Consider the following 11,368-nt stretch of genomic DNA (forward strand, 5'->3'; position numbering starts at 1 on the left):
GTTAATGCCGTTGTAGTTGATATCAAATAACTGTGACAAATTTTTAGGTAAGTTTAATCTAAGTACTTAATATGAAATGAGTTCCAATTGAAATTATACTTTGCAATGAATTCTTGTGTGGGAATGTAATTAAATGTCATAACCTGGGTTTTGTGTATGTTAAGGGCATACCCTGAATATACCCCATATGTCTCCAACATTTCCATTAGGATAGGCAGACATGAGCCTGGGTCCTTGATTGTGACCAGCACATCATCCGCGTACAGACTTACTTTATACTCTGCTTTGCCTATGGGTATTACCTTTAATTCTGTCTTCTGTCGTATTGCTTGGGCTAAAGGTTCGATGAATAAATTAAAGAGACTGGGACTAGCTAGGCAACCTGTCTACAGCTGCGTTGCAGAGTTATATAGTTAGAAAGGCTACCATTAACCTTTATTATAGCAGTAGGAGAAGAATAGGGTGCCCAAATACAACCTATAAAATTTTCACTGAAGCCAAATTTGTTCAATACTAAATAGAGAAATTCCCACCCAACCAAATCAAAAGCTTTTTCCGCATCTAAACTGAGAACAATAGATCTAATTCTTCCCTTATTAATCTGCTCAATAATGTGTAGGGCTCTCCTTATGTAGTCATGAGTTTGTCTGTCTTTTATGAATCCCGTTTTATCTTCATCTATTAAGAAAAACATTACAATTTCCATCCTATTTGTTAAGATGGTGGCGTACAGTTTATAATCGGTGTTTAGGACACCGATAGGGCTGTATCCTTTACAATCCAACCTGTCCTTTCCTTCTTTTGGGATAACTGATATAAAAGCCTCCCTCCATGAGGGAGGGGAGAGAACCTTCTTTTAAAATGTAATTAAAACAGGTCTCCAGTAAACGAAGCAGGTGTTCTCTCACGGATTTGTATCATTCTGGGGGAAACCCATCGGTACCAGGTGACTTGTTAGTGTTCAGGCTTGAAATAGCTTTATCAATTTCCTTCATTGTTATTGGTGAGACGGGATCCTCATTAATTTCTTTGCCCAGTGTGGGGTGGTTCAGAGAATTCAGGAATTCAACAACTGTATGTCTATCAACCTGATCTGACTGGGAATATGAAGACCTGTAGTATGTTTCAAATGCTTTTTTTATTCCTTCCAGACTGTTAGTGGTCGTATTTGTAACATGATCTCTAATCTTATTAATGGTGTTTTCTGCTTGTTGTTTTCTGAGCCTCCAAGCTAGCAATTTTGCTGTTTTTGGGGCCTGCCTCATAATATCGCTGTTTAATGAACCTTATATTTTTCTCAACTTCCTGACTTAATATTTTATCTATTTCCTGTCTGACATTTCTAATTTGGTGTATAATAGAGGATTGTGTTTATTAACAATATGCACTTGTTCTAAGTCTCTCAATTTTTCCTGTAGTCTTGACAGTTCTTGTGCTTTTATCTTTTTCAACATGGCGGTCCTGGCTATGATCTTCGCCCTGAGGACAGCTTTGGCAGTATCCCATAATATACTAGGGTTTACCTCACCATTATCATTGTCCTGTAGATATACGCCTAAGTCTGTCTCCATTGAATCTACAAAGGTGGGATCGTTCAACATGCCTGTATTTAGCCTCCACAATATTTTCCGCTGCCTACCATCTAAATGTAATGTTAAATATACCCGAGTGGTCTGAGAGCACCCTCTGGCCTATTCTGCAGTCCTTCAATCTATGTAAAGCCCTGTTATGCATGAAGAAATAATATATTCTTGAGTAGATTGTGTGTCGCACAGAATAAAAAGTGTATCCTGGGTCTATGCATGGACCGCCATACATCGACCAGTCCTAGGACTTTAAGTATCTTGTTGATACATTTTTCAGTATGATTTCTTCTCCTTTCCTATTGGTTGTATCTAGTAAAGGGCTACGAAGCATATTAAAGTCTCCTGCACAAATAAGGATCCCATATGTTTCTGATGCAATCAAACACTTCTATAAAAGGATATATCACTCCCAGGAGGGGCAAACACATTAAATAGTGTCACCTCTTTTTGATCTATTTTCCCCTTTATCAGAACAAATCTGACCTCTTTATCGCTTATCTCACATATGAATTCAAACCAAATTGAATTTGAAATCAGTATGGCAACTCCCCCCCTTTTTTTTTTACCATTTTTATATGATGAGAAGTAAGTGGTCCTAAAGCCCTTTTTTAAAAAAAAAAAAAAAAGTTTTCCATGTTCAGTACCAGAGAGATTGGTTTACCGCCAAAATGCTATATTTAACCTCTCCTTTTTTATTTTGGTTATCATTTCACTTCTTTTGATCAGATTATTTAGTGCATTTACATTTAATGAGATATGTTATAATGTTGGTAAGACATTCATTTTACTTTCAAACATTTTCACTTGTCACATCCCAAACCTCAACAAATAAACAGGGTAGAGTAAAACAAAAAAACTCGAAGAACTATAACACAAAATATAGAACTGGGCTTCCAAATGGAAAGGTGCGATGTCACCTTTAGCAGTGAGGGGGGCTAGCCACAAAGTGGGGCCCCTCGGTAGCAAAAAAAAAAAGAGTCTTGTGTGGCTCTGTCTGTTATCAGCGAAGGTATCAGCCTTTCATTATATTTAAAGGGATTAAAAAAAAAAAAAGGAACAGGGCCGGACATGGTTTTAGTGTTGTTAGTGTATTCCCAACACGGTAGAAGGTGCTTCCTTTGATCTAGATTAAAAAGTAATTCACTCACTTGTCCCCCGGCTCCATCCAGTGGTACTCCTTCAGCCTCTCCCGGACAAGCTGCTGAAACCGATTCACATCTCTGCCACGCTTGGTCTCGGTCATCACCCACGGTAGATGTCGGGCCAGTGTTTCCTCTAATATTTCTTAACCTTGGTCCCTGGAGTTACTGTCACTGCACCCACCGCGAATCCCTGTGTCCGCAGGTCCTCCGCTGATTGCATTGCGCTGTTATACAGGATGGTGCCCGTTTCGAAGAAAACACACATTCTGGTTAATGGAGTCTGGAAGCATATTCCATTCTCCTTCATTACCTTCTTCACTGGTATATATTCCTTCCGCTTGTGCTGCACGTCCATTGCATAGTCATGGTCAAAATACACCCATTTGTTTTGGACTCTTAGTTCCCTCTTCCACACAGTATACAGAATCTTCTCTTTGACTGATAACTTGACGAAACGGACCACCATGGAGCGTGGTGGTGCGCTTGCGGGTGGTTTTGCCCCAAGAGCGTGGTGGGTGCATTCTATCCCCAAATCGTAGCCCCGGTCCCAGCCAAGACTGCTCCCAGTTCCAACTTTATCAGGTTTTCAATGAACGCCACTGCGGAGGTGCCTTTGGTGTCCTCCAGGACACCATAGATCCTGATATTATTGCACCTTTCGGTTCCTTCAAAGTCAGACATTTTCTCATCTTGTACTCGTTTTCTGAACACCTGGGTAAGGGCACCCTCAATAAGATGAGCATACACTGGGACAACGGACTGAAAACTTATAGCAGTGCAGAGGAGGCAGCCAGCGACATGTGGAGAAGCGGATATGAAGTGCGGGACGCAGGGGTAGATGCCAGGGAAGCACCGGGGAAGCCCCCCCCACCGGAAAGGCTTCAGCCAACTGGGACCGTGGCACGGAAACTTGTCAGAAGTGACCGATCTCTGGAGAAAGGGAGGTGTGCGAGAAGACAGCTGCAAGGATTCCAGCGTGAGGATATAACAACGCGTGATGAAAGACTGAGTCGATCTGAACTTAAGTGAGAAGAATAACAGACTCAAAACATAAGTTCTGAGTCTGGTGAAGGCAAAATTTGAGTTTTGAATGTTTTTGGCTTTGGAGGGTTAATGATAATTGGTATGTTGGCTTGAGAGGAATAAAAACACAGCTGCCTATGATACAGCTCTAGTGTGGGTAGACTAACTCCTTTTGGGTTGAATCTCACAACTAGCTGGGGGCCCTTCCCAAGTGGAAGGCTTCCCCCCTCAAAACAAAAAGAGAGTCAACATGTAATGAGGATTGTTGACACCTTTTTGGCAGTCACTGTCTGTGTACATAATTAAGCTTAGTTGTTCTTACCTGTTGTTTATAACTCTGTTAATTCAAAGGAATTGAATCGAGTGCAACTGGACTTGGTATATATCCGTGAAGACGTTTCGCCTCTCATCCAAGAGGCTTCATCAGTTCGTGCCTTTCTGACTAGACCAAGCTAGTCTGACTGGCTGGGGATGAAACTCAGATATTTATCCTCTTTGGAGTAGTTATCATTACATGACATTACATTACAGTCATTTAGCCAACGCTTTTATCCAAAGTGACTTACAATACGAGCATTTAACGTAGGAAATCAGGAGAACTACTAGTCATCAGAGGTCATAAGTGCATCTAAACAAGCATCTAAGAGCAAAACCAGTGCTGAAGTGAAAGTGCAAGAAAGACTTTTTTTTAATGAGTGAATACAATAACTGCTAAGAACAAGTAACGGGGTAGTAGTTCTTAAAGAGGTGAGTTTTCAACCTGTGCCGAAAGATGGGCAGCGACTCCGCTGTCCTGACATCTGTGGGGAGTTCATTCCACCACTGTGGGGCCAGGACAGAAAAGAGCCATGACCGGGTCCATCGGCAGCAAGGGCCTCTGAGCAATGGGGCAACCAGGCGTCCCGAGGCAGCAGAACGAAGTGGGCGGGGGTGTAGGGCTTGACCATGGCCTGGAGATATGAAGGCGCTGTTCCTTTCACTGCCCTGTAGGCTAGCACCAGAGTCTTAAACTGGATGCGAGCAGCTACTGGGAGCCAGTGTAGGGACATGAGAAGGGGAGTTGTGTGGGAGAATGTAGGGCGGTTGAACACCAGACAAGCTGCAGCTTTCTGAACAAGCTCCAGAGGTCTGATGGCCAACGCCGGGCCGCCAGCAAGGAGGATGTTGCCGTAGTCCAGCCGGGAGATGATCAGAGCCTGGATAAGCACCTGTGCCATCTCGTCGGTGAGGAATGGGCGAATCCTCCTGAAGTTATAGAGGAGAAATCTGCAGGAGCAAGCAACCGATGTAACGTTTTCAGCAAACGACAGTTGGTCATCCAGGATCAACCCAGATTCCTCACAGTCCGATTTGGCGTCACCACGGTGTTGTCAATGGTGATGGCCAGGTCTCGGTGTGGGCAACCTTTCCCCGGGAGGAACATCAGCTCTATCTTGTCCAGATTGAGCTTCAGGTGGTGTGTCGCCATCTACTCCGAGATGTCAGTCAAGCACGCAGCAATGCGTGTCTCTACTTGTGTGTCAGAGGGAGGGAAGGACAAGATCAGTTGCGTGTCATCGGCATAACAATGGTAAGAGAAGTCATGCGAGCGAATAACAGAACCCAGGGATGTTGTGTACAGGGAGAAAAGGAGAGGACCCAGAACCGAACCCTGTGGAACGCCTGTAGTCAGTCTGCGAGGCTCTGACACAGATCCCCTCCATGTCACCTGGTAGGAGCCACCCGTCAGGTAGGTTGCAAACATTGAGAGTGCAGAGCCTGTGACATCCAGCCACTTGAGGGTAGAGAAGAGGAACTGGTGGTTCACTGTGTCGAACGCAGCTGACAGGTCCAGGAGTATCAGGATAGAGGAGAGAGAGTTTGCTCTCGCAGAGTGCAGCAATTCTGTCACTGCAAGGAGGGCCGTCTCTGTCGAGTGACCCACCCTGAACCCAGACTGGTTGGGGTCCAGGAGGTTGTTCTGGTGGAGGTACAAATAAAGTTGGTTAAAGACAGCACATTCGAAAGTTTTGGATAGAAAGGGTAGAAGGGAAACTGGTCTGTAGTTTTTGACATCAGAGGGGTTAAGTGATGGTTTATTGAGAAGGGGGGTGACTCTAGCAGTCTTGAAGGCAGATGGAAAGCATCCTGCCTGGAGGGAGGTGTTGATGAGGTGGGTTAGATAGGGAAGGAGTTCAGGTGCTATAGACTGAAGAAGAGGGGAGGGGACCGGGTCAAGGGAGCATGTGGTGGGGCGACTGGATGTGATGAGGTTTAGAACCTCGTCGGGGGAGAAGGGAGCGAGGTGGGATAGGGTGGGACGTGGAGAGGTGAAGGAGGGTGCAGAGGGTGGGATAGTGCAAGCATCACTAACCGGATGGTGAGAAAATGAGGACCTGATGTCATTTACCTTCTTGTCAAAGAAGTTAGCGAAGTCATCTGGGAGAAGGGAGGAAGTAGGAGGAGGAGGTGGGGGTTGAAGAAGTCTAGAGAAGGTGTCAAAGCGTTTCTTAGGATTAGAGGCAGAGGATAGGATTTTGGAGTGATAGAAGGCAGCCTTAGCAGCAGAAAGGGAGGGGGAGAAAGTGGAAAGAAGAGAACGGAAGTTGAGAAGGTCCTCTGGGAGTTTGCCTTTTCTCCATTTGCGCTCTGCCACTTTCAGGCTCCGTCTGTCAGTACGTACTGAGTCGGTCAGCCAAGGGGCAGGTAGAGTTGGGCGTGCAGGCCTGGAGGTGAGGGGACAGAGATTGTCCAGAGAAGAGGAGAGGGTAGAGAGAAGAAGATCAGTAGCAGTGTCAGGGGGTGGGAGAGAGAAAGATTCAGGTGTAGGGAGGATAGAGGTAACAGAGGTAGAGAGATCAGTGGCGGAGATGTATTATGTATTATACATAGGAGAAACCAAACACCCACTACACAAACGGATGGCCCAACACAGAAAGCCAAACTCCTCAGGGCAAGACTCAGCAGTTTATCTACACCTAAAGGAGAAGACACACTCCTTCGAGGACAGCAATGTAAACATTTTGGACAGAGTAGATGGTTTGAAAGGGGGGTGAAGGAAGCCATCTATGTGTAACAAGTTCTATTTGGGCCAAGATATCTAACCAAGTAATTCTTATCAGGACTCAATCGGTTAAACAGTCTAGTAAAGGGTTTAAGACTCTAGGTTGACTCTAGGAGTATAAAAGGCACACTGACGAGGTTTTAGAAAAAAGTATTAAATGCCGGTCTTTTATCATCGATATGATCAATATTCAAATCCCTTCTCAATAAGGTCAAACATATCAAACATATACAGTCGTGTGAAAAAGTGTTTGCCCCCTTCCTGATTTCTTTTTTTTTGCATGTTTGTCACACTTAAATGTTTCAGATCATCAAACAAATTTAAATATTAGACAAAGATAACACAAGTAAACACAAAATGCAGTTTTTAAATTAAGGTTTTTATTATTAAGGGGGGGGGGGAATCCAAAGCTACATGGTCCTGTGTGAAAAAGTGATTGCTCCCTAAACCTAATAACTGGTTGGGCCACCCTTAGCAGCAACAACTGCAATCAAGCGTTTGCGATAACTGGCAATGAGTCTTTTACAGCGCTGTGGAGGAATTTTGGCCCACTCATCTTTGCAGAATTGTTGTAATTCAGCCACATTGGAGGGTTTTCGAGCATGAACCGCCATCTCAATCGGATTCAGGTCAGGACTTTGACTAGGCCACTCCAAAGTCTTCATTTTGTTTTTCTTAAGCCATTCAGAGGTGGACTTGCTGGTGTGTTTTGGATCATTGTCCTGCTGCAGAACCCAAGTGCGCTCAGCTTGAGGTCACGAACAGATGGCCGGACATTCTCCTTCAGGATTTTTTGGTAGACAGCAGAATTCATGGTTCCATTTACCACAGCAAGTCTTCCAGGTCCTGAAGCAGCAAAACAGCCCCAGACCATCACACTACCACCACCATATTTTACTGTTGGTATGATGTTCCTTTTCTGAAATGCTGTGTTATTTTTACGCCAGATGTAATGGGACACACACCTTCCAAAAAGTTCAACTTTTGTCTCGTCAGTCCACAGAGTATTTTCCCAAAAGTCTTGGGGATCATCAAGATGTTTTCTGGCAAAACTGAGTTGAGCCTTTATGTTCTTTTTGCTCAGCAGTGGTTTTCGCCTTGGAACTCTGCCATGCAGGCCATTTTTGTCCAGTCTCTTTCTTATGGTGGAGTCATGAACACTGACCTTAACTAAGGCAAGTGAGGCCTGCAGTTCTTTGGATGTTGTTGTGGGGTCTTTTTTGACCTCTTGGATGAGTCGTCGCTGCGCTCTTGGGGTACATTGGTCAGCCGGCCACTCCTGGGAAGGTTCACCACTGTTCCATGTTTTTGCCATTTGTGGATAATGGCTCTCACTGTGGTTCTCTGGAGTCCCAAAGCTTTAGAAATGGCTTTATAACCTTTTCCAGACTGATAGATTTCAATTACTTTGTTTCTCATTTGTTCCTGAATTTCTTTGGATCGCAGCATGATGTCTAGCTTTTGAGGATCTTTTGGTCTACTTCACTTTGTCAGGCAGGTCCTATTTAAGTGATTTCTTGATTGAGAAGAGATGTGGCAGTAATCAGGCCTGGGTATGGTTAGAGAAATTGAACTCAGCTTTCCAAAGATGTGATAAACCACACTTAATTTATGTTTTAACAGGGGGGGGGGCAATCACTTTTTCACACAGGGCCATGTAGGTTTGGATTTTTCTTTTCCCTTAATAATAAAAACCTTCATTAAAAAACTGCATTTTGTGTTGTCTTTGTCTAATATTTAAATTAGTTTGATGATCTGAAACATTTAAGTGTGACAAACATGCAAAAAAATAAGAAATCAGGAAGGGGGCAAACACTTTTTCACACCACTGTATACAGTACACATTATAATTCCTATGACTAAATCGGTTGCAACCTTGAAAGTAAAATAAAATTAAATAAATGTCCCATCTACCCGGGTAGTGTGATTTTGGAAAAGAGCTCAAGTTTGCTTAGCTGCATCCTGCACGTTGTTGCAGCCTGGCGCGAATGATGGTACTGCTCCTGGCGCGTGCAGCGTGCAGAGTTGAGAGCTTGCTGTCTGAAGAGATCATGCCGGGTTGAGCGCGTGCATGCAGACTCGAGCAAGGGCGCTCGGCTCGGGGGTCCTGGCTCGCCGTTCAACACTTTGCAAGTCCACAAAAAAAACAACCGAAGCTTTCGCTCGGTTAAACTCAGAAAGAAAACAATAAAGGGTGGACTGTTCACAGTCGGACACTTCTCCTGTGTTAATACATTTTTTATGAAACAAACTCGAAGTTAAAGGGTTATCTTTATCTTAAATCTTTGTCGATGTCTGGAATAACGTTCTCTACAGAGATCTGCTTTGCTGATCAACTCCAGACTGACGCAATCATAGGAAAAGTGACCTACATGTGGTCTGCTTCGCCCTCTATTGGCGATAGGGGGTATTACAAGTAAATAAGTAAAATCATGGGAAATAATACATATTAAACCTTTCTATGTAGGGGAAAAAATACATGGGTTACATCTGCGAAACTGGAAAAACCATCCCTCAACAGAGGAGGAGGTCTGCGACACCACCTATCTGCCACTTACAATGCCGTCCTTTCATCTCTACCCAGGAGACTCAAGAAGCCTAGCCTCCAAGAACAACAGTCGGTCACTAACGGCTCCAACGACTCTCATGACCACTGAATAATGAAGTCGAAACTAACACCCCCAACGACCGTCGCTGCTAAACAAATGCAAATCAATAGCTCCAATGGCGACGGGCGCGACTGGACATTGGAGCACAAGAGAGCCACGCATATCAATAACTCCGATAACGACGGTCGCGGCCATAACATCGGTACACAAAAGAGCCACTCATATCTATGGCTCTGTTAGCGACAGGCGTTGGTAAACATCGGATCACAAAGAGCCACGCATATCAATAGCTCTGACAACGTCTCCTAGAGAATAAATTCTGAGTCTCATCACCAGCCAGTCAGACTAGCTCGGTCTAGTCAGAAAGTCACGAAATGAGGAAGCCTCTTGAATGAGAGGCGAAACGTCTTCACGGATATATACCAAGTCCAGTTGCACTTGATTCAACTCCTTTGGATAACCATGACCTGGATGAATGAGAACATTCACAGACAAACCCACAGCTAGAGTAAAAGTGAATGGATCGCTCTCAGAAAGATTCACATTAAAGAGAGGAACCAGAAAAGGCTGCTACCTTGTGTCCTGGCCAGTCGGGGCGCCTGTTCAGGGAGGAGGTGGAAGTCGGGGGAATAGCGTGATCCTCCCATGCGCTACGTCCCCCTGGTGAAACTCATCACAGTCAGGTGAAAAGGAAGCAGCTGGCGACTCCACATCTACTGGAGGAGGCATGTGGTAGTCTACAGCTCTCCCCGGATTGGCAGAAGGGATGGAGCCAGGGGTGAAAATCTGATATCAACTTTGGAGGGGACAATTACATGAAATTTTCTTAAGTGCAATTCCTGAGGGGGGACACCAATAGTAGTGCTGTACCAGGGGCGAAATATTGGGGGGGGGGTATATCATATTTATCCCAGGATGGGGGGGTCGTGTCCCCCCCCAGGATTTCAAACTATGGGTGGAGCAATGACCGGGACCGCTCGGAGGAGTGGGGTAATTGGCCAAGTACAATTGGGGAGGGAAAAAAAGGGGGGGCCTCCCCCCCCCAAAAAATTCAACAAAATTTTTTCTTTGGAACCTGTCGTGTGGAGGTTTTGTCTCCTCCCTTTGGCAGTGGGAGTAATTGTTTATGTCAGTGCTCCAAAAAGGAAAAACTACTCTAATGGTTATCCGTTTGTCCTTGCCGTCAATTGCTTTCTTTTTCAACTTTAATCCTTCCTCTGAATGCCGAGTTCCTTCGATCGGCTGCATCAGAAACTTTTCTTGGATGTTTCTTGGGTTTTTCCACAATCGCTTCCAAGCCCTGAAGCTTTCTGGCAGAAAGCCCTGAAAGTAAGCCAGTAAGAGGCATGTGAACATTTTCGTCACACGAAAGTTCAGCTCTGGCAAAGCGATCATTGCTGGTTGATGTAAAATGCATCACTACGCATCACCTCCATTGCGCCAGCATGGAAATTTCGCCCCATACAGCAAATTTAAAACGCCGGTATACTGTGAAACACAGAGATTTACCTGGCGGTGATAGGCTTAATCATCATTGTGTGAACTCGTTTGGCAAGGGCTTGAATGTCACGGAGGTTGATTTATATGTTAAAGTCCTGCATTCTAGTTTTAAAGCATTGCAGAAGGACACAACCAGAAGTAGCTAAAGATTATTCTTTATGAATATCCCTATTCCTCTCTTTCTAACCAAACTGGATGGAAAATACAGTAAAGTATCTATTAATACCTTGCTTTGTTATTCTGTAACATGTGATAGCAGGCTATCAGCTCCTTCATTTACATTTTGAATGTTTAATCTCCAGTTTTGTCTCCAGAACAACTCAATAACCCGCCTTGTTTATTATAAAGTCATGGGGATTTTTGTCCTTCCAGTGTGATCCTTTGAAATTAATCTCTTTGATCAAAACAATACATAAATTGCTATTTCAGTTCACCACTTTAATTGAATTAAACACAGCCAGATGG

At 44.2% G+C, this 11,368-nt stretch overlaps 1 protein-coding gene across 1 annotated transcript in view; it reads right to left on the reverse strand.

Moving 5' to 3' along the window:
• LOC130120342 (uncharacterized) overlaps positions 1 to 11,368 on the reverse strand; it is a gene marked incomplete at its 5' end in the record, with an annotated part of 63,876 nt that overhangs the window by 20,050 nt on the left and 32,458 nt on the right. The window contains 3 exons of the mRNA XM_056288891.1: positions 2,735 to 2,763; positions 3,303 to 3,439; positions 10,608 to 10,726. Of these exons, the coding sequence (XP_056144866.1) occupies positions 2,735 to 2,763; positions 3,303 to 3,439; positions 10,608 to 10,726 (285 nt within the window). The remainder of the gene's footprint in view (positions 1 to 2,734; positions 2,764 to 3,302; positions 3,440 to 10,607; positions 10,727 to 11,368) is intronic.

This window comes from Lampris incognitus, chromosome 11 (assembly GCF_029633865.1).
Source record: "Lampris incognitus isolate fLamInc1 chromosome 11, fLamInc1.hap2, whole genome shotgun sequence".
In the NCBI taxonomy this organism is placed as follows: domain Eukaryota; kingdom Metazoa; phylum Chordata; class Actinopteri; order Lampriformes; family Lampridae; genus Lampris; species Lampris incognitus.